We start from the raw sequence: 23236 nt of genomic DNA on the forward strand, positions 1-23236 counted from the left end.
GGTAGTGCAGGCATCTTATAACAGAATATTTCCAATTCCTTTCTCCTGTCCCTTATAACATTGCTATCATTCCCTTATCCATAAGCTATAATCATCTAATACATTGTTGTTATTACTTTTTGGTGAAACTGCTATTCATTCGATCAGTTAGAATAAGAATATGGAAAGATTTTATTTATAACTTCATTTATTCCTTCTCAAAAACTCCTCCCCCTTTTTTTTTTTTTTTTGTGCGGTACGCGGACCCCTCACTGCTGTGGCCTCTCCCGCTGCGGAGCACAGGCTCCGGACGCGCAGGCTCAGCGGCCACGGCTCACGGGCCCAGCCGCTCCACAGCATGTGGGATCTTCCCGGACCGGGGCACGAACCCGTGTCCACTGCATCAGCAGGCAGACTCTCAACCACTGTGCCACCAGGGAAGTCCCTCCTCCCTTTTATTTTTTTAATGCAAATCCAAGTTTCTGACTCATATCATTTTTCTTCTTTCTGAAGAACTTTTAACATTTCTTTAGGGCAGATCTCAGAAGTGACATCCAACACTTGTTTACCAAATTTTATTTATTAAAAGTGTATTACTAAGTCTGGCCCACACTCAAGAGGAAGGGATTACATAAGGCCAGGAGTTCCAGGAGGTAAGGGTCATTGGGGCAGAAGGGGGCAGGAGCATTTCAACTTCAGTAGATATTGCCAATCTGTTTTCCAAAGTGGATTTTACCAATTATTGTTCCACCTGCAGTTTATTCACATCAGTGTTTCCCCACATCCCACCATTCTTGATACCTTCATAATTTAAAATTGTTGTCAAGGTGAGTATGGAACACTGTTGTTTGACTTTGCTTTTTCCTAAATTAGTATTGAGGTTAAACATCTTTTCACATTTGTTGGCCACTTAGATTTCTTCCTCTCTGAATTGTTTGTGCATATATTTTGTCCATTTTTCTATTGGGGTTGTTTGTCTTGTTATTATTGATTTCTAGGAATTCTACTTATGTTCTGCATACCAGACGTTAGTTATATTTGTACAGTTGCAAATATCTTCTAGCTGGTGTTTTCTTTAAATGTAAATATGAAATTATAAAAGTACTTAAAATAAACTATGGGGGAATGTTTTTTTTTTATAAGCCTGAAGTGGAGAAGACCTCTATAAGTTGACAAAATGTACAGGAGCAAAAAAGGGAAAGTTTCAACTTCACAAAAACAAAATGTTCTGGCAGGCAAAAAAAAAAGTCTATAAATCAACAATTCTAAGGACATTTAAAAATAAATGAAAACCTGGGGGAAATATTTTCTGCGAATTTCACAAAGGGCTCATTTCCCAAATACATGAAGAGCTCCTATAAATCAATAAATGACCCACAAACCAACGTTAAAATGAGCAAAGGATACAAATAGACATTTTATTGGAAAGGAAATACAAATGCCATTGAAACACACAAGAAGATGTTCACTCATAAAAATAAAATGAGATACCATTTCACCTGTGAGACTGACCAATATGAAAAAGCTTGTAAACACTGTGTGGTGGAGGGTGTGGAGCTTCAGGAACCTTCAAACGTTTCTGGGGTGTGGGTAAGTAAACTGGTGGAGTCTCTTAGTTGGCAAGTTGACAGTATCTATTAAAATTACTAATGCATATAGTTTTTGACCCAGAAAGTCTACTTCTAGGAATTCACTTACAAATATGCTTGCACATGATTTGAAATGAAATATGTGCAATTCTATTCATTGCAGCATTGTTTTTAATAGTAAAAGAACAGAAAGAACCTAAATCTTTATCAAAAGAGAAACGAATAATTATTATGGTAGAATACTTACTATAGAGCAACTAAGGTGCAGAATCTAAGTCTACATGTATCACAATGGATACATCTGATAATATTGAATGAAAAAAAAGATGTCAGAAGATATTCACAGCATAATAGCATTTATATATACTTTTCAAACACATAGAGGGCACGTAGTTTGAGGATTGCTCCATCTTCCAGAGAATTGTTCATTTGATCACTGAGAAATGAATCTCCTTGATTCTAATAATACTTTTGGTGTTAAAGTCAATCTTGTCAGTGATCCTGTTACCCAATTTTCTTTTGAAAAGAATTTTTTTCTGGTATATTTTTATTCATCTCTTCTTTAAAATCTTTTAAGGTAACATCTTTATAATTATACACAAATAGGTATATAATTTTAGATACACTCATAAAGAATCCTATGTGCATATTTTGTAAAATTATAGTCTTTTCTTCTTTTTAGTTTTACTTATCTCCCTTCTCTGTCTATACCACTGCTCCCCATAACCTATATCAATAATCTAGTATTCATTATTTCATTTTTTTCATACTTGTATAATCATATACAGATATATGTATACTTATGTATATATATATACATGTGCAATACATGTGTGGGTTTTTATTTGCCCTTTTTTATTAAAATGAGATCATATATATCATCACTTTTTTTTAATAGATCTTTATTGGAGTATAATTGCTTCACAATACTGTGTTAGTTTCTTTTGCACAACAAAGCAAATCAGTTATACGCATACACGCACCTCCCTAACCCCTCCCTCTTTTTTTTTTTCTAAACCAGAACATTTATTGCATGACTAATAATTGAAATCCTTAAGATGAACTGGATGCTGCAACAGCTGCCCTCTTGGGTTTAGGTGTTGTTCCTTCACGGAATCCATGCCTGATTCTGCTGTATACAATTTTTAGGTGCCTCATTCGACCAGTCCCGGTGGTATTTCGTCTTTTAGCTTTAGCACTCCAGTTATACTTCCTCTTCCGCTTGGCAGGGTAGCCACATTTACCACAGGTCGACTTCTGAAGGTGGTAGGCCTTAGAGCCACAGAGGCGGCACAACGTGTGCGTCTTATTCCGACGCTTTCCAAACGAGGACGTTCCCTTCGTCATCTCGCTTCTGCCGCCCAGACCCTCCCCTCCCTCTTGAGCCTCCCTCCCATCCTCCCTATCCCACCCCTCTGGGTCATCACAAAGCACCGAGCCGATCTCCCTGTGCTATGCTGCTGCTTCCCACCAGCCAACTATTTTACATTCGGTAGTGTATATATGTCCATGCTACTCTCACTTCACCCCAGCTTCGCCCTCCCACTCCATATCCTCAAGTCCATTCTCTATGTCTACCTCTTTATTCCTACCCTGAAGCTAGGTTCATCAGTTTTTTGGGGGGTTTCTTTGGGGTTTTTTTGGTTTCCATATATATGCGTTAGCATACGGTATTTGTTTTTCTCTTTATGACTTACTTCACTCTGTAGGACAGACTCTAGGTCCCTCCACCTCACTACAAATAACTCAATTTCGTTTCTTTTTATGGCTGAGTAATATTCCATTGTATATGTATGCCACATCTTCTTTATTCATTCATCTGTCGATGGACATTTAGGTTGGTTCCACGTCCTAGCTATTGTAAATAGTACTTGCAATGAACATTGTGGTACATGTCTCTTTTTGAATTATGGTTTTCTCAGGATATGTGCCCAGTAGTGGGATTGCTGGGTCATATGTTAGTTCTATCTTTAGTTTTTTAAGGAACCTCCATACTGTTTTCCATAGTGGCTGTATCAATTTACATTCCCACCAACGGTGCAGGAGGGTTCCCTTTTCATCACACCCTTTCCAGCATTTATTGTTTCTAGATTTTTTGATGATGGCCATTCTGACTGGTGTGAGGTGATAACCTCATTTCAGGTTTGATTTGCATTTCTCTAATAATTAGTGATGTTGAGCAGCTTTTCATGTGCCTCTTGGCCATCTGTATGTCTTCTTTGGTGAAATGTCTATTTAGGTCTTCTGCCCATTTTTTAACTGGATTGTTTGGTTTTTTTGATATTGAGCTCCATGAGCTATTTGTATATTTTGGAGATTAATCCTTTGTCTGTTATTTCATTTGCAAATATTTTCTCCAGTTCTGAGGGTTGTCTTGTTTATGGTTTCCTTTGCTGTGCAAAAGCTTTCAAGTTTAATTAAGTCCCATTTATTTATTTTTTGTTTTTATTTCCGTTACTCTAGGAGGTGGGTCAAAAAAGATCTTGCTGTGGTTTATGTCAAAGAGTGTTTTTCCTGTGTTTTCCTCTAAGAGTTTTATAGTGTCTGCTCTTACATTTAAGTCTTTAATCCATGTGGAGTTTATTTTTGTATATGGTGTTAGGTAGTGTTCTAATTTCATGCTATCACTTCTTGCTGTTCTCACTCAATAACACTCCCTGAAATCGATTGGTATGACTCTAATTACTAACCTTCAATGGCTGCCTAGTGTTTCATGATGTGGATATACCATAATCTATTCGGCCATCAACCTACTGATAAATAATTATGATTTTCAAGTTTTTTTAAATGCTATGATCAATGCTTCAACACACATCTCTCTACGTATAGGTCCTTAGGTGCCAGGGCTTTCATTTCCATGGAATGGTGTCCCAGAAGTAGAATTGCTAGGTCAAATGATATATGTTTTTTAGTTTTAGTGGAGGGTACCAGATTGTTTTCCCCAAAGACTGGAACTCTTCCTGTTTCCACCAGCAAGGTGTGGCCTACAGCATGGCTCACTTGACTGATCCTGGAGCAGATCCACTTTTCTCCTGTGGATGTGAAACTCAAAAGAGACACGCAGAGACTGGGGAGATTGGAGTGGAGTCATGTTCACATCAATCAACTCTGAAAACCAGTCCAATATCTTTGACAGTCTTACTTTTTGCCCAAGTTAGCCAGAGTTGAGTTCTGTTGCTTACAACCAAAAGAAACATAAATCCCTAAACCTGGTCACAAACTCAGCCTCGAGCCCAGATACAGATTCAGTTCTGATCCTGGCCACAGACGCAGTCCTCACCCTAGTCAGAGACTGAAGCCCATTCCCGGCCCCAGACTTCCCTGACCCCTGCTCGGCATCTCTCTGAGGGGTGCTCCTGGTTGCAAGGGGGGCAGGTGAGCTAGTGGGTACATTTCATCCAGAGCCTGGAACCCAAAAGTAAAGGCCTCTTTGTGGCAACTAATGCTGATGACTTTGGAGACAGAGGGGAATTTCTTGTGAGGAATAACTGGTAAAATCTAAGTCAGAGATGTCTTGGGGGCCTCTGGGTTGCGGGAAATAAGGGATCAAAAGGGAACCCAGTGGGAGATGGGATCAGGGGTTTGGTTTGTGGAGGTAGAGAATGAGGGCAGTGAACTCTGGACCCAGCTCAAGGAAGTGGGGACAGAGCAGGGATGTGGGGAGGGCCAGCCATCTGGAGCTGGATGTGGCTGGACTGAGTTGCCTGCTAGAGCCTGGAGGGTCCCAAGGTCCTGTGCCCCGGGATGAGCAAAGAGGAGTTGCCATCGAGAGATGTCGAAGCAGCCTGTAGCCCAGCGGCCTCCTCCTTTGTCTCTCCCAACCACCTGGCACCGCCTGGACCAGCGGCTGGGACCCCATGCTGCCTGGCCCTCTCCCGGCTGTCCTGACTTTCCACAGGCTCCAAAGCCACCTGCCTCCTCCTCTTTCCCTCCAGTTGCCCCCGCCCTTCATCTTTTCCCCTGGCTCAGCTTCCCTTTGCGTGCCGCCTGCTGAGTTTCAGGGATTAGGGCTGTCTACCGTGGGACACAGCTCCCTTCTCTTCTCCCCAGAGCCAGGAAGCTCTTGCCAAGATCTGGTCCCAGCCTTACCCCCAAGGATCTCTGGCAGGAATCAGGCAGAGCTTACTGGGAGTGGGGCTGGAGGGGCAAGCCCAGAGTGTGGGGAGGGGACTAACATTTGTCAAATACCTATCATAAGCCAGATACTTTACTTCTACTCTCTCAGTGTATCTTCAGAGCGAGCTGGTGAGGTAGCAATTCTTATGTTTAGATGGAGAAGCTGAGGCTCAGCGATTGTAAGGGCTTTGTCTAAGGCTAGAGGTGGCCAAGCCAGAATTTAGAACTGGGACTGTCGACTCCAAAGCCAGCTACTTCCAGGCCTAAGGTGAGAGGAATGAGGGGCCTCGGTGCCTAACTAAAAGGGAGGCCCAGGTAAGGAGTTTCCTGGTGGAGGCCTAGAGCCGCTTACTGGATCCATGGCTGGGCTCCTGGCCCTGAGCTGCAGGGAGTGAGTGGAGAGGGCTCACTGGGCTGGGATGCTGGCTAAGCTACAGAGGCAGAGAACAGGTTCCCCTCACCCCTCACCTACAGCCTCAACTCAGGCAGCACTGGGCCACTGTCTTTCCATAGGGTTTCCCCTCAACCCTGAGTGCCTCTGTGCTTCTATCCACAAGGAGAGAAGGGAGCAGCTGGTGATGGTGGGAGTTGGCCAGGGTGGGGGAGGGCTGGAGAGAGGGCTGGGCAGAGTCAACAGGCCAGAAGACAGTCAGTTCAGGCAAGAACTCGGAACTTCCCCTCCTCTGACCTCACTGTTCCCACTTCAGCAATGGAGAGATTGTGTTAGATGATGGCTGAAGCCTATGGCAACTCTGCCAGTGCGTGTGTGGTGGGGAAGTGCGGGGGCCGTGTCAGCGGGGAGAGCTTTGCCCACAGAACATGACTGGGGGAGTGGCAAGGGCAGGAGACAGGGTGAGCCTGGAAGACGGACCAATGGCTGGCATGGGAAGAGCTTCTTTGGGCCCTGCCTGTGAACCTAACCCTGCCCCTGGCTTCTCCCTTCACAGTAGAAGGGTGGAGGATAAGCAAATGGGGGCCAAGGTTATGGAAAATGTGCCTCTTTGAAGAGAACACTAGGGGAAGTGCAGAAACAAGGCTGTAAACATTGCTGGTTGCCCTGAGAGGGAGAGAAAGTGGCACCTCCAAAAAACAAGTGAAAAAGGCCACCTTCAAGTTTCCACAGAGGCACGAGGCACTGGCTGGCCTCTTAAACTGGGCTCTAGTTCCGGGCCTGATAACCCTGCTTGCCACGCGACCCTGAACAAGTCTTCTTCCTCGCTGAGCCTCAGTGTTCCCATCTGCACGATGAGAGTTTGGACCTAAATGCTCTCCAAGGGCTCTGACAGCTCTCATATTCCGGAATCTTCTACAGGTCATCTCTGAGTAAAGCCCCGTGAACTCAGCCCTGCCTCAGGCACTGACAGGTGAGTTGATCAGCTGTGGGAGTCAGAGTAACATTGAGACTTGGGGGTCATCCTAGGATTCAATGTGAACTCCTCACCATGGCCTACAGGCTTGGCTGGCTTCCTTGGTGTCCTGTCTATCTTTCCAGCCTCCCCTCTTCCCGCCTCTGTTGTGTCTCCCCACTCCACTTTCCACTAACCCCCTTTCCTGGCCTAGAACACACCAGACTCCCCGTTGCTTCAGCACCTGCACACTTGTTATTCACCACACTCGGAATGCAGTTTCCTATCTCTTTGCTGACTAACTCTTCCTTCTGACTTGAGCTGAAATGCCACCTCTTCCAGGAAGCCTTTCCTCCTGGCCCCCTCTCATGGGCCAGTTCCTACTCTGAACCACCCTTGTAGCATCACATTACCCATCACAATAGTAATTATTTGTGCCACCTTTTTTTTTTTTATAGCTGTCTCTCCTCTCAAATTCCTATGAGCTCTGTGAGGGCAGAGGCTTTGTTTATCTTGTTCACAGCTCTACTTCTGGTGTCTAGTAGCCCAGAAACTTTCAACCCACAAATATTTCTCGAAAAAAATTTCCCAGCAGCTACCTTGTGTTGTAGACCTACTGGGGGGCAGGCACAGATATACAGGGTCTTATGTGGCCTTGGTATCACGCTCCCCCTTCTCATTTCTTAGGTGAAGTGATGGAGGCGCAGAGAAGTAACAGATTTTGTCATGCCCGATTTTGTCATGCCCGATTTTGTCCTGCACTAGGTGCTGGGCCATGCAGACTTGGGCCTGGCAAGCAGATCTGCCTGCTTCATGCCTCCTTTTTTGCCTGCCACCACTCTTCGGAGAAGAGCAGCAGCTGTGGCCTCTCCTCGTGTTCCCATAGCAACCAGTGCTTACCTCCCGCTCACACTGGTTCCTAATTGCCTGATTACGCATCTTCTCCCCCGCCAGCTCTGGAGCTTCTTGAGAGCAGGGTCCATGGCGGGCTTTGCCCTCCATTGCGTGCTCTGGGCTCAGTGAGTATTAGTTAAATGAACAAAAATGAATGCATGACTATCCATGCCCATGGGTTTTTAAAAGCTTTCATCACAAACAAGGTACCTGGCAGCCTGTAGTGGCTGGAGGGAGGGGCACTGGAGGACTCCTCAGCTCACCTCTGCTGAACAGTGTGCATGGCTGGCCCCCCTTCTCCTCTCTTCCCTGCTGCTTGGGGAAGCTCTTTAGAAAACAGGCCAGGCAGCCTGCATGGTTGCGAGTGGGAGGGGGATGCTGGAGCCGGTGCAACACCCTCCCCTAACAATCCTCCATGCATACACACACGCGCACACACATGCTCCCCTGCCACCTCCTTCTGAGGGAAGCCATCACAAATGCCCAGCTTTTGCTGTGAGAATTACCAACAACAATTGAGTTTCATATTCACTTCTAATGCTCAGTTCATGATCTCTCCAGTCAGCCTCTTCCTCTCTCCCTTCCTACTGCAACCATCTAACTCCGCTCGCCATCATGTTCTACCTAAGCTGCTCCAACAACAACCTCCCCGCCTCCGCCCTGTTTCCCTTCCTCCTCCGTCCCCATCCTCCATGGCACAGACAGGATGAGTGTCCCGAACAGAAATCAGCCCATGTTATTACCAGCCAGCCTCACAAGGGAGTCATCATTTTTGTGGCAGGACAAGAGTCTGTCAAAGCCACTGAGGCCGCCAGATGGGGGGAAGGCAGAGCTACCAGTCCATTAGTTTAGTTCTTGAATGTTTGACTCCAAACCAGGCACTGAGCTAGAGTCCTGAGCTCACAAGAATGGAACCAAAATGAGTTCCTACACTAGTGGAAGGGATGGAAAAAATACCCCGGTATGAGCTGCACTTTGCACAGGATGCTATGGGAACATACAGAAAAGTATGCTTGTGCAGGAACAGGGAATGCGTCACAGAGGAAGGGACATTTGATCTGGGCTTCCTATCAGAAATTTTGGTTGTGAACAACAGAAATCATCTCTGACTAACTGAAGAGAAAAGGGAATTTGTGGGGTTGGGGGGTTATCTATAGGGAGCTTACAACATCAAGGGAAAGGCTGGAGAACCAGATTTGGAAATAGATGTAAGCAAAGGCAGCACTGAGGGAGGGGTTGGGAAGGTGTGCTGCTGAAACGGATGAGGGCTGTTCCCTCTATTCTCATACTGCCGGCTCCAGATTCAAAGTCCAAAGAGAGTGTCCAGTGACCAAGCTTAGTCCTATGCCTGCCTGTGGCTAGCCTGGGCCGGGGATAGGAAGACTATGTGCCTTTGGCTTCCATGGCAGGAGGCAGACGCATGGATTTGCTGTTTCACCAACCTTACCCCAAACGAGGCAGAGACGATTCGCTTAAAGCACACAGGGGTCTAAGGAAGGGAGAGGAATGGAGGCTGCGGAGCCACAAACCAACGAATGGCCACTTCCTCCCTGATGACAGGAAAAGAAGAGGAGAAGGGACCAGGCAGAGACAACCAAATGGGCAAAGAGCCAAACCCTGCTGGGCTTGAGGCCGGTGGGCAGCATCATATGACTGGAGTGTCGGGGGAAAGGCGAAGCCCCCCAGTCGATGAGACAGGAGTGGGGAGAAAAGAGACCACAGCCTGCCCCATGGAGTGGGCCATAGGCAGCCAGCCTCCGGAGGAGAGGGGAGGAACTGACCAGATGACATTTTAGGACTTTCGCTCTGGAGGTGTCAAGAATGGATCAGAGGGACTTCTCTGGTGGTCCAGTGGTTAAGAATCCGCCTTCCAATGCAGGGGACTTGGGTTCAATCCCTGGTCAGGGAACTAAGATCCCACATGCCGCGGGGCAACTAAGCCCGTGCACTGCAACTACTGAGCCCTCACACTCAGAAGCCCACGTGCCACAAATAGGAAGAAGCCCGTGTGCCACAACAAAGAGCCTGTGTGCCGCAACTAAGACCCGACACGGCCCAATAAATACATAAATATTTTTTTAAAATCTAAAATTAAGAAGAAAGAATGGATCAGAGATGGCAAAACTGGAGCTAGGGAGACCAGCAAGGAACTCTTCCAGGCAAGAGATGGTGAGGCCTGAATTCTAGCATTGGTCACGGACAGAGAGGAGCTGACAGATCCAAGAACAATTCAGGACCTAGGATCTACTGAACTGTGAGGGGTGGGGGTGGGTAAGGAGTAGGAAGTGATTGTGAAGGGGCTGAAGAAGGAGGAAGAAGCTTGAGAGAAAGATTTGCACCTTCCTCACGGGCTTCAAGATGCCCAGCTAACTCTCCCAACACCCATTCATTCAGTAATGTCAGCCTAGCCTGATTCATATGTGCCAGGCACTGTGTTATAGGAGAGAGAGAGGGAGAGAAAGAGAGAGAAGGAGAGAGATAGAAATACAGACCCAGACCCTTAATGGCCCCTCTCATACTCTGCTGCTGGTGGGAGTATAAACGGATAGGTTGATATAATTGCTGTGGAGAACAACCTGGAAATATATTCCACTCTTTTAAATATGCATATCTTGGCACGTTGACTTCCAGAAATTTATCCTAAAGACATAACAAGTGTGTACAGATAGACATATGTGCAAGGGTGTCACAGCATTGTTTTTAAGAGTAAAACAACTGTAAACAACCTCAGTGCCCATCAGTAGGAAACTGGTTAAGGAAATCATGATGCTCCCTTACAGGGGCTTACTCTGCAACCAGTTAGGAGGGACAAGAGAGCACCCCCCTGTCACCTGTGGCGGCCTTGCTTCTGGACCTGACAGGCCCAGAGGAGGAGAGGGGAAAAGCTTCAACTTTTAGTGAAGTTTGGGGTTTCATCTGTAACACTGAACTGGATATGTTAATTCCTGAGAGTAATTGGAGGAGTTTTTGGTTTTTTTTTTTTTAATTCTCTGAAAATGACTGAAAAATGTATGGATCTTTCAGAGATTTCACCTAAGAAGCAGAGGAGAAATGGGTCACAGAGAGAGTTGAGGGGGAAAATGAAGTTGTTTTCTGCTTGTGCAGTTCAAGCTGTGTGCTAAAAGTTACAGTAACAACAATTTATCTCTGGGGAGTTAGGATAAAGGGAGGAGGCATGGCTTTTACTTAATACTTTAAACACTTGGGCATTGTTGGAATGGTTTACAATGTGCACAAATTACAGAAGTCAAAAGTCAGTAGAACCAATGAAGATACTTGAATTTGTGGAGGGCAGGTGGGGGAGATGCTGACAAGTTGCTTGGTCCCAGAACTCCAGAAGCAGAGAGTCCTTACCTCAGCACTATGGCACGCTGGGCCCCATACTCCTTTGTGCCCCGAAGGACGTTTAGCAGCTTCTGGGACCTCTACTCACTATCTGTCAGTAGCAGCCTTCCACCCCAAGTTGTGGCAACCGGAATGTCTCCAGATGTTGCCAAATGGCCCCTGGGGGGTCAAATCGCCCCCTGGATGAGAACCACTGCTCTAGAGGGATCTTCAGAATACACAGGTGTCTTCGGAGCCTCTGGGCCTGGTTGCCTGGGAGTCAGGAGATGTGGCTTGATTTTGGTTCTGCCACTTACTAGCTGTGTGACCATGAGCTTTCCTGAGCCTCACTTTGCTCAACTCTAAAATGGGATTCATAGTAATAACATGGCAGCCAGGACCGCTGTGAAGGCGAAACGTCTGGAAAGTAGCAAGTGCAGGTCTGGGGCTTGGAAGGCACTCAGTTGATATCAGGACCCAGTGGCCCACTGGGAGGGGGTGATATGGCTCCCCTTTGGGCCAAAGGCTGAAGCCAGATGGGCTCCTGAGCCTTCCCTCCCTGGCTACTCACCTCTTATTAAAATAGAGTAACTTTCTTTTATGTAGACCAAACTTCTGTTTGTACTTTGGGTCTCCTGTCATTCTGCCTCTTCTGGAAAATCTGACCCCACCGGTGATCCTTCTTCAGGACAACCAGGCTCTCCCTTTCAACTGGATCTTTCCCAGTTGCTTTGAAAGGGCTCAGGTCTCCTTCACTGAAATAAACCACTTACCTTGACCTTACTTCTTTCTCCAGCTACTGCCCTGCCTCTCCCTCTTTTCTCTCACTCCTTGAAGGTACTTCACACCCAGCCGGTTCCAAACTGATCACACCATCTTCCTCCCCAAACCTGCTGTCTCCCGTCCCTTCTCATACATAGCAAAGGGCACCCCTTACATCTTGTGCACAGACCTTAGCCTAGGAGCCACTGTCAACCTCTCCCACATTACCGACCCCATAGCCAACCCTGATCATCTTACTTCCTAAGTCACTTTGGCTTGGAAAATTATTTCTAAATAGGTAGTACATTCAAAAATCAAAATAAACAGAAGAAGGGATGGTGTGAGGAGTCTCACTCCACTTCCATCAACCGGAAGCCCCCCACCCGCCCAGACACACACAGATGAGCCACTTTTATTATCGGAGGGTAGCCTTCCCGTGCATCTTTATGGAAAAGTGAATATAATGTGTATTTTCTCCCTTTCTTCCACAAATATACATTGTTCTGTACCTGGCATTTTTCACTTAACAGCGTATCTTGTCAATCTTTCTCTTCAATACTTGGAAACCTTGTTTACTCTGTTTATCCATGCTATTCTCTGGATCTGCCATCGTTTATTTAAGCACCAGTTATATGTAATCTTTTGCTATTGTAAACAATACCTAAACATATTTTTTAATCCACCCACTTGTTTCAGTCTCCTTTGTCTCCACTGTAAGAAAGCTACCACCATCTTTTACTCGACTTGGCCAAATAGCTTCCTAAATGCTCGACGCAGCTCATCTCTTGCCCTCTCTTCTCACAGCAGCCAGAGTGCATTTCCAAATCATGACTTTGGTCATGTCATTCCCCTGCTTAAAGCCCTTCTGTGGCCTTCCCGTGCTTTTAGGGTAAAGACAAACCCCGCACGATGGCATGGAGCCTTAGCTAGCCTCCTGTGCCCACTGTCCATCCTCTCCTTGACCCACTCCATCTTCCCCTTCTCCACTCTGCCCTGCTGGCCGCCTTCAGAGTTCTTTTTTGCATATGTTGTTCCCTCTACGTAAAATACTCTCCTCTCCTCTGTTCACCTCATTTATTTCTACTTGTCCTTCAGATCTCAACTTACCCGCCTGCTCTTCGGGGAAGTCTGCCCTGACCTCCCTGCAAGTCAGAGCCCAGGATTATAGGTTCTCACCTAGTACCTTATGCCTCTCCTGCATCACCCTTGTCCCAGCTGTGGTTTCACGTTTATCTGTCTGATTCTTTGATTCATGTCTGACTCCTATTACCCCTTCATGAGATCCATGAAGGCAGGGGCCTTATCTGTCTTTGCTTATCATGAAGCCCCTGCATCTAGGAAAATTGTTGACTGAATTAATGAAAGAATGAGGCATATAGGGGTCCAAGCAGAGGACCTGACATGTAGCAGGTGATCAATAAAAGTCACTCTCCTGGGCTTCCCTGGTGGCGCAGGGGTTAAGAATCCACCTGCCAATGCAGGGGACATGGGTTCCAGCCCTGGTCCGGGAAGATCCCACATGCCGCGGAGCAACTAAGCCCGTTCACCACAACTACTGAGCCTGTGCTCTAGAGCCTGCGTGCCACAACTACGGAGCCCGTGTGCCACAACTACCGAAGCCCACGTGCCTAGAGCCTGTGCTCCACAACAAGAGAAGCCACTGCAATGAGAAGCCCGTGCACTGCAACGAAGAGTAGCCCCCACTCGCCGCAACCAGAAAAATCCCGCGCAGAGCAACAAAGACCCAACACAGCCAAAAAAACAAACAAACAAAAAACAACAGTCACTCTCCTTGCCGTCACTCTCTCCTCTGTGCTCTGGAGCCCATGACAGGTCACCTTCTATACTCCCTACTCAACAGTGCTCTGGCCTTTGCCCTGGCCTCCCTCTCCTTCATGGGTCTCATCTGATGGTTGATCGTTCCTTCCTCTTGGAAATCCACTCTCTTGTCTCCGCTTGATGCCCCAGGAGCTCCCTCCCCCTGCCTGCATCCTCCCCAGCATCTCTTCCTCTGACCACTTCTGAGATGTTGGACTTCCTCAGGTTCCATCCCAAGCCCCTTTGCTTCTCACCCTATACACGCTCTCTTCAGCCATCTCATCCATGCTCGTAGCTTCCATCACCATGAAAAGGCAAACAGTGCGTTTCCTGCCCCGGTCTCTGTGATGTGCCTTGGGCCCCTGTATAAATGCCACCTCTGCCTCAAGAATGTAAGTGGAGGCAAAGAGTAGAGACTGTATCTGTACTTGCTTACAACTGTCTCCCCAGCCCCTAAAGCACATAGTAGTCACCTAATTAAGTGCATGAATGGAGGGGCCCCATGCTAAGATGGAGAGCTGCCTCCTCCAGATGGGGTCTCTTTCTAGGCAGAGAGAGGGGCTGTGTGCCAGGTGCCAGGTCCTGGCCTTCCCTGTGCTGGACTCTAGCAAATACCTCATACTCAGAATAAGGAGGGAGGATGGAATTCCAGGCAGGATTTACACCCAGAAGCCAGTGGTCCACGGACCAGCCAACTGTCTAGGGGGTTGGTTCACCCCATCTGCAAACCACAGCCTTTGATCAGAGAGGGCAGCTCATGAGAACACGTGCCAGTGCCATATCCAGCCGTGTCAACCTGAAGGGGAGCGTGCAGCCGGCCATGGCTGGTGGCAAAACTATCAGAGGGAATGGAGGCACAGACTGAGGCCCCGTGAGCCAGGACAGGGAGCTGAGGTTGAATACTCTCACCACATGGAGGGAGACCAGGCCAGCCTGTTCCCAAGCCCAGGGCGTTCCTGACAAAGGTCTGAGAGGGGGAGGCCAGGTTGAGGGGCAGAGGAATTCTGCTTGCAGCCCTGACGCTGCTTGTGGTGCAGCCTCCTACAGAAGGCAGGTTTGAGTGAAGTCCAGGCCCCTGCTCTGTGTGCCATGAAAACTGGCACAAAGCACAGAATGTTGTAAGTCAGAGCTGAGCAGGTCGTTTGAGACCACTAGTTCCACCCACCTTGTGCTTCTAATGGGAAAACTGCGGTTCAGATTAAGGCAGAGACTGTCCTGTAGTTATTAACTGGCAGGCTGAACTATCTGGCTTATCTCTTGGCCAGTTGCCTTGGGCCTACTTGGCCCCGCAGAGTTGACAGTCTCTTCCTGCTTACATTTTAGCGGGGAGAGGCAGTCCACAATTTTTTTTGAATTAAGTAGAGTATGAGGCATGAAAGATGGTGATAAGTGTTATGGAGAAAGAGAAAGCAGTGAAGGGGGATTGGGAGCGCTGGGCGTTTAGGATTTTAGATGGAGTGGTCAGGGAAGGCCTCCTTGAAAAGGAGGCATTTGAGGTAAATCCGAAGGAGACGAGTATGTGAGCCAGGCGCTCTACACCATGCTGTGGGGATGCCTGGAAGGCAGTCTTGACCTCAGACTGGTTTCCCCCAGGACCACAGTGGAAGGGCTTCCTGGGAGGTTGCCACATGGATTTTGGCCTGGTCACAGGGTCAGGAATAGACATATCTTCCAAAACCGCACCTGGACACAAAACCAAAGGCCTTTGACACCCTAGGTCAGGTAATGATAATAATAACAAGAGTAGATACACACTACTATATATAAAAGAGATAAACAAGGACCTACTGTATAGCACAGGGAACTATACTCAATATTCTGTGATAACCTATATGGGAAAAGAATCTGAAAAAGAAAAAAAAAATATATATATATATATATATATCTAAATGAATTACTTTGTTGTTCCCTGAAACATTGTAAATCAACTATACTTCAGTAAAATAATAAACTTTTAAAAATAACAACAACAGCAATAATAACAATAATAATAATGATACTACTGAACTTGCACTGAGCACCTGCCGTGTGCCAGGCACTGTTTCATGCCTGCTATGTGTGTTATTTCATCCTCATAATGACCCTATGAGGTAGGTGCTATTTTTATGCCCATTTGATAGATGAGAAAACGGGGGCTTAGAGCAGTTACAGAACTTGTCCAAAGTCAAAAAGTTAATGAGCAGCAGAGTCAGGCTTGGATCCTAGGTCACTGGCTTTATACACAGCAGCAGGTTTTAGCTGTCTTGGTTGAGGTTGTCTGGAGGCAGAAGACAGGTTCCACTATCTCTTGGGCTCTCTGCTGTGGTCCCAGGGCTGGACAGCTCAGAGGGAGTTGAAAATCCATGTCTAACATGGCAGCTGACCTGGGTGTAGGACTGCACTGGGGGCCTCCACAGGGAAGGTGGACTTCTCCTCTACTGAAACATGAGCTCCGTGAGCACAGAGTCCTTGTCTGTTTGGCCCACTGTTCCATCACCAGTGCCTAAAACAGTGCCTGGCACATAGTAGGTGATCAATCAATACTGGAATCAATGAGCAAATAACAGAATGAATGAACATTCCATTCTCACTTACCAAAAGCTGGCCCAGACATAGAAACCGCCATCTTTCCGAACAACCAGGCGATCTGGATCTCTGCCTCCTTGAAAATGTGAGGCGAGAAAAAGCATGGAGGAACAAGGAGCAAGCGAGACTTGGCTGGGGCAGACCCCAGAGCTAAGGACTGGGAAAGTGATGGGAAGTGGTGCAGAGAGGCCCCCCTATGTGAGCACTGGGCTGTCTGCTTTACATACACCACAGCTTCGGGAGGCAGGGACTGCTGTGATGCCTAACAGAAAGACGAGGAAACTGAGGTGCAGAGAGGTAAATAGCTTGCCCTAGATGACAGGGGCGTTGTAGAGCGGAGCTGGGATCGGCAAGACAGGCTGCTTGCTTGCTGCAGTCCCTGGCTGGGGTACAATCAAAAGCTCCCCCTCTTTGCTGTCTGCCCTCACCCACCCCAACCTCCTGAGCTCCTCTGCTCGCAGCCGTCCCCAACCTCCGCCTGGGAGCCGGCCCTGCCTCTTCAGTCTCCCTGAAGAACAGGGACTCCAACACAGCAGGACCTCTCTCCCATCACCCACCTCCAAATTCAGGGCCAGGCCAGGCCCTGCATGGAAAAACAGGCTGGGAGTTAGATAGAGCCAGGTTCAAGTCCTGGTTCCTCCACTTAGTACTCGGAGAGGCAGATCTTCTACCTCTCAGACCCTTAGTTTCCTCCTCTGTAAACGGGGGAAACTGTCACCCATCCCATAAGGCTGTTGTGAGGATTAACTGAAATCACTCAGGGGAAGAAGGTGGATTCCAGGCAAGCTAGGAACCGGGAGAGGTTGTCATAATAATCTACCGCATTACAGGTTACACAGCACATTTCCATTCATTTTTAGGGTCCACTTTATTCTGCACAACCATCCCATTGGGATGGTATTATACCTGTTTCACAAATGAGAAAATAATTGGCCCAAAGGCATGTCATCTGGAAGTCACAATGCAGGGATTCAAAGCTGGGTGCATGTGACTCCCAAGCGCTCTTCATCACATGGCCAGCCCTACTTTGCCCTCATATATAAGGTCTGGCGGGGACGGTGGTGGTCTTATAAAGGGCTGCTTTATCCTGCTCACCTGCTCCAAAGCAATGCTCGGTGTACTGGGCGGCTCTCTTTGAGGCCAGAGCTTCATAAAGAACTTTCCTCCCAGCGTCCCCGCACCCCCATTCCTCGGTGGCAGCAACAAAGAAAGGAAAATGGCTGTTTACTCAGAAGGACTGGAAAAGGCGAGGCAGGTCAGCAGGAATGCCATGCTGAGGAGATGCAGTTCAAAGCCATCAAAACTGTGTCTCTGGTCATCCTTAGAGGTGGCCTACCAGAGAGGCCTCAACAACAGCCTAACCCATCATGGAGTCACAGCGGCCACCCACCATGCAGGGCTCTGCCTCCTGCTGACAGCTGTGCAGCACCGTAGGTGGGCTGGTTCCCTTGGACAGAGCGCATCTCTGCTTTTCTGTTGACCGTAAGGTCCTCTTTTTACCTTTAGTGGTCTGCTAATTTTCCACAAATTGTCCAGGTATAGACTTATTTTTATTTCTTCTGCTCAGTTCTTGGAGCGAATGAGCTTTCTCCCTGAGAACTCATACCTTCTTTCAATTCTGCAAAATTCTCCGCTATTATCTCTCAAGTGTTGCCTTTTCTTCATTTGTTCCCCATCATCTGTGTGGACCTTCTGTGAGACTTAGGCTAGAGCCTCTCAGTATCTGCCTTCATGCCTTTTAACTGCTCGTTCAAAGTTTGTGTCTATGCTGGTGTGACTCCCTCGGTATTAGCCTCCAATTCACTAATTCTTTCCATGACTGGGTCCCAGCTATAGCTACCCCATTTATGGAGGTTTTCTTTTTTATTTCAATGACCATATTGTTTATTTCAAAGATTTCTAATTGATTTTCTTTTCCTATCTCTCTTCCTGCTTTTGTGCAATCATATCTTGTCCTTTTAAGGACTATCATGCCTTCGTTTATCTCTGCGAACACCCTAGACATGCTTATTTTCAAAATCTGTCAGCCTGCTCTCCAAAACTTCATCTGGAATAAATTTATGTACTGATTATAGATTTTGTTGGCTCTCTCCGAGCGTTATATTTCTTTATATGTTTTGGAATTTGGGGTTGCAGCCTCATTTGGAGAGGGAGAGTCGGTGCTGTTTTGTTTGTGTTTATGTTTTATTGTCTGTCTCTCTCCCTCAGTTCTATCCCTCCCTCCCCATCTGGTGCTTTCATGGTTGCCTACTCTGGTCTCCCAGACCCCCCAGGCCAAACTTCGGTCTTATAATGGCGGGTCAGGGCTCTGCCCTTGGGGATGTTAGGGGTCTCCAGCTCCAACCTGGAGCCCTTGTGGCTCGCTTCACTTCCTGGTCATGAGTCAGGGTATGGCCCCTCCAGCTCCCCATGGCCTTCCAGTCCACGCTGCCTTGTAGGCAAAATTCCCAGGAGCAGTGGCCCTTTCCAGCTCTTACTGGGAGGGCCCTCTCCCTCCTCCCACTGGCTTCCATAGTGAACCTGGTTCTAGCCTCCCACCCTATGGTGGAGCCCTTGTAGCTCCCCAAGAGCCGACTTCCGGGCACCCCATGACCTGTGCTCCAACCTGGGGGCTGGTGGGCTGCCGCAGCGCTCACCACTATGCGCTTCTGTGCGTGCTGCGTATCTCAGTTTTTGAGCCGGGCTGTCTTTGGGGTTTTCTCTTTTTACAGTATATTGATGATCCATCACTCTGTGTGTGCTCTATGTACCATGATCATAAATTACTTAACCGATCCCATAGCATTGGACTTGTAGGTTGTTTTCCGCTTTTGACTAATACAAATATGAAAGCAATAAACATCCTTCATGTATTTGTCTAATTCCTCATGCAAAGTTGGGGGAATAAAGGGTGCGGCCATGTTTCAGTTGGATACGTGTTGCATTTCATATGGACCACCCCGATCATCCCCACCACTACCACCGAAACACTGTCCCCAGCATCGGGCCTGTGGGACGGAACAAAGGAGGCCCTAGAAATGAACGAGGCTGTGATTTTGTGAACTCTACCTTGGTGTACAGGGTTGAGGCATTCTCAGACCACTTCTTCCCTGCCGTGAGTTATTTCAGTTAATCTGCATGACATCCCAGCAGGCTAGGTTAACATTAAGCCTCACTTCGTCAAGGACAAAGCTGAGGCTCAGAGAGGTAAGATGATCACCTAAGCTGTCAGTGGTAGAAAGGAGTCTACACGACGCTCAGGAGAAGCACGGGTGCTCCCAGTCTGCTGAGCTGCAGAGAGGAGGCCTTCAGGCCTTCTCTGAGCCAGGTGTTTAGGAACTTACCCCCTCCGTGGGGCCATAGCCTGCAGGGGTTGTGGGCAGCACCTAGACGTCTGGGTTTAGGAGGCTCCAGGGCAGCCTCCACCCTGTGTGGGACAAGTGCCGGCTTTGCCACTCAAGCTCACCACTCACTAGTTAAGCAGCCATGGGCTCTTCCTCCTCTGCCTCCTCTATTTTCTCAACCAGAGGCAGCTGGGTATAGGAGAGAGCGCACGGACCCCGGATTTAGATAGACCTGGATATTTTTTCTTTTTATAGCAATTTTTAAAATTGAAATATAGTCGATTAACAATGCGGTGTTCGTTTCTGGTGTACAGCAAAGTGATTTGGTTATACATACCTATATATTCTTTTTCAGATTCTTTTCCATTATAGGTTATTACAAGATTGAATATGGTTCCCTGTGCTACACAGTAAGGCCTTGTCGTTTATAGACCTGGATTTCAGTATGAGCTCTGCCACTTTCCTGATGCTTGAACTTGGGCAAGTCACTTCACCTCTCTGGGCCGTAGTTGCCACATCTGTAAAGTGGGCATAATAAGGCCTGTCTCGGAGAGGCATTGTTAAGATGAGAGGAAGCCCTGTGTGCTTGGCACATAAAAGAGATTCAAATAAAGTCTGTTTCTGACAAGAAGGGTGAAAAGTCACTTTCCCAAGCCTGCCCAGCCAATCAGCTGGGGCTCACTCTGTCCTGACTCCACATCCCGTATTCTTCCCAGTGCAAGAGCCCAGCCTCTCTCAGTCCTGTATTTCACTGTTCTTCTGTCCCACTGTGTTCCCTCCTGCCAAAGAGAAGGAATGAATCCAGGGAGCCTGAGGCTCTGGCCCCTTTGCCTACTCCGTTAGGCCCTGCTTACCTCTCTAGGGATGCTCAGCGGAGCTGGGTTGGCTGAGCTGCCTGACACAGGCATGGGCAGCCCAGGGATGCCCAGGAGGCTCCACCTGTGTCCCTGGATCCACCCCGCTCGGCAAAAGCTGTGACACACGGGGTGGGGGTGGGGGCTGCAAGTCTGTGATCACTGAGGCCCCTGCGACTCCGAGCTGCTCACAGCCTGGGGCTGGAGCCTGCAGATAGGTCTGTCTGCTGTCTCAGGGGGCATTGGCAGCCTCTTAGAAGCCAGAGCAGGCCTTCCTATTCCAGCAGCACCTGCATTTGCATTGCCTCTGAGGGGCGGTTAGGGCATGGGCGAGCCTTGGGAATTCCTGAGGATGTCCAAAGCACTTCAAAGGCATGAGCTCATCCACCCCCCTGCCCTGGAGAGAGTGGCAAGGGGGGCAGATCCCAACCACTCCATAGATGGGCATCTGAGGAGGCCAGCTTCAGGCCCGCAGTAGCCTAGGATAGAAGCTGTGGCCACATGGGGATCGCCTTTGTGCAGGGCTATGGCATATGAAGATATTTGATCACGAGCTCAATGTGAGGGAATGGGATGCCATGAGCAGAGGTGAGGCGGGGACCCTTGGAGCCCCAGATGCCCACAGCTCTCACAGTTTACAACCTGGATCTCAAGACAGGCAGAAAGACTCTGTCACTGGTACCTAGCAAGATGACAAGTGAAGACCCAGGCCCTCCCAGCCTGGGTCACGGGCACACTCCTGAGGGTCTCTGGCCCTGGTCCACAGCTCACTGCCAAGGATTGTTCAACTACCACCCACCGCCTGGAGGCTTTCTACCCTTTCATTTTTCTCCCAGCCCAAAACCCAGTGGTCCTGAGGGATCCCCAAGAGAGGAAAGCTCTGGCGGGAAAACCCCTTGCCAGAGAGTCTCAGTCAGGTGCTTAATGTACAGGTTTTGTACAGTCTTAACAAGCAAGGTCTATGTTGTTGCTTCATGTTTTGTGTAGGTGACGGTGGTGGTTCCTGGCTCCACTGGGCACGAGGGCCTCCAGGAGTAACACATACGGGCCTGGGAGTCCAAGCCTCCATCCTTCTTTGGCTTAAGGGGTCTCATGGCGTGGTCTTCTCTCCTAAGAAGGGGCACTTTGCCTGAGTATCATCAGGCTCTGGGAGCAAACACTGAACTCTGGACCCAGAAAACCTGTTCTTAGAGGAGGTCTGGACACCTTGTTCCTGGATTTATCAATCGCCAGGCTTCTTGGCTTTGTCCCCTGCGCTACAGGTCCAAGGACAGATGGGGCATTTGGGGGTTTGAACACACAATCTGTTCTTCCCTCTGTTCTTCTCCTCTCCCAGCCTGATCAAAGGCTGCCCTGGGACCTGACTTCCCTGTTCCTTTACCACTGGGTTCAGGGGCATGGCCAGGGGCTAAGAGTGCTGAGACAAGCCACCCAAACCCAACAGGACGGGAAACCAGCGAACCTTAGACATGAATGTGTCGTCATCAGTCACAAATCACACTTCCTGATTCAGAGACTCACCAAGTAGCAATGTCAAGACAGTTCCATCTGCCTCGGTCCCCTTGCATTGCAGCTGAGCAACCTGAGGTCCAGAGAGGGCAAGAGATCACACAGCAAGACGACGACAGAGCCCAGGTCTCCAGACTCTCAGTTCAAGGCCCTTTCTCCCACACCTATGACCTTTCCCGAAGAAGTGGTGACAAGTGGGAGAAGCTGGGGGTGGGGGGTGCATAAGGCAGGGAGTCAAGGGGAAGAACGTGGGAATGGAAAGTCGCTGGGAAGCAAAGCCCCCAGCACTGAGTGGCAGCCCACCCTGGAGACATCAGCCTAGCTATCAAGCTGCTTCCATTGCTGAGGATTAGCACAAACATCCCCCAGCTGGGGGCCTCCCTGCTGGCCAGCTGTGCAGGCTTTGGGTGGCGCGCCCCAGATGCGGGAGGCCCCAGGCTGGAGGCTGGACTTTCTCTCTAGTGACGTTGTGTGCTCTCCCGGCATCCAGAGGGCATGGGCCAGCCTCTGGCTCATCTCTGCTGTCAGGTCCGGTGAAGGACAGTCAACACTCCTGGCTGATCAAAGGCACTCCCACCCTCTAGCCCCAGGAGTGCTAGGAGCGAAGGGGAGTGGGGAGAGCCCAGATGCCATCCTGCCATGCTTTGAAGTCCCAGTGCATCCTGGGAAGGAATGGCTTCGGAGTGGGACCTCTGGAGCACAAACTAAACAAAAATTCCTGCCATGTGTTACGATGGAGGCAGGAGAGCTGAGTCCTAACACCTTTGGCCAGTGCCTTCACCTCTCAGAGCCGTGGCCTCCCCAACTGGGTCAGCTGGGCTCCACAGAGTAAGGGCCAGGCCAGTTCTGCTATCTTGTGACTTTGATTTTCTCTTCCTTCTCCCTGAGCTCAGATGGGCAGGGAGGCCCAGGGCAGGCTGGTGCTCAGGGGTAGATGGAGTCTGGCACCGAGGACAGGATAGATGGGATAGCTTGGAGTGGAGGGAATTTATTCATTAATTTATTCATTCATCCATCATGGAACATGTACCATGTGCCTTAGCCTGACAGCTTGGAAATAGGACACCCTAACGTGTTGCTCCACGACCCAAGAGACCTAGATTCTGAATTGGTCCAACCCCTCCTTGTGCATCAAATCTGTTCGAGAGTGGGATGAC

At 48.5% G+C, this 23236-nt stretch overlaps 1 protein-coding gene and 1 long non-coding RNA gene across 2 annotated transcripts in view; one reads left to right on the forward strand and one right to left on the reverse strand.

The window, feature by feature from the left end:
- Positions 1 to 2604: 2604 nt before the first annotated feature.
- Positions 2605 to 2924, reverse strand: LOC307180832 (large ribosomal subunit protein eL37-like). The gene has a single exon (XM_079911349.1). The coding sequence runs from the start codon at positions 2913 to 2915 to the stop codon at positions 2622 to 2624; it is 294 nt and encodes a 97-aa protein (XP_079767475.1). The 5' UTR covers positions 2916 to 2924; the 3' UTR covers positions 2605 to 2621.
- A 3615-nt stretch (positions 2925 to 6539) lies between these two features.
- LOC307180249 overlaps positions 6540 to 23236 on the forward strand; it is a 53442-nt gene continuing 36745 nt past the window's right edge. The window contains exon 1 of the long non-coding RNA XR_013825693.1: positions 6540 to 7048. This is a non-coding gene — a long non-coding RNA (uncharacterized lncRNA). The remainder of the gene's footprint in view (positions 7049 to 23236) is intronic.

The sequence above is a fragment of the Stenella coeruleoalba genome (genome assembly GCF_951394435.1).
Source record: "Stenella coeruleoalba genome assembly, chromosome: X".
NCBI lineage: Eukaryota > Metazoa > Chordata > Mammalia > Artiodactyla > Delphinidae > Stenella > Stenella coeruleoalba.

What these genes read in the sequence shown, in the direction of transcription:
- LOC307180832 (XM_079911349.1), bottom strand. Translation starts at nt 2,915, where the DNA reads ATGACGAAGGGAACGTCCTCGTTTGGAAAGCGTCGGAATAAGACGCAC.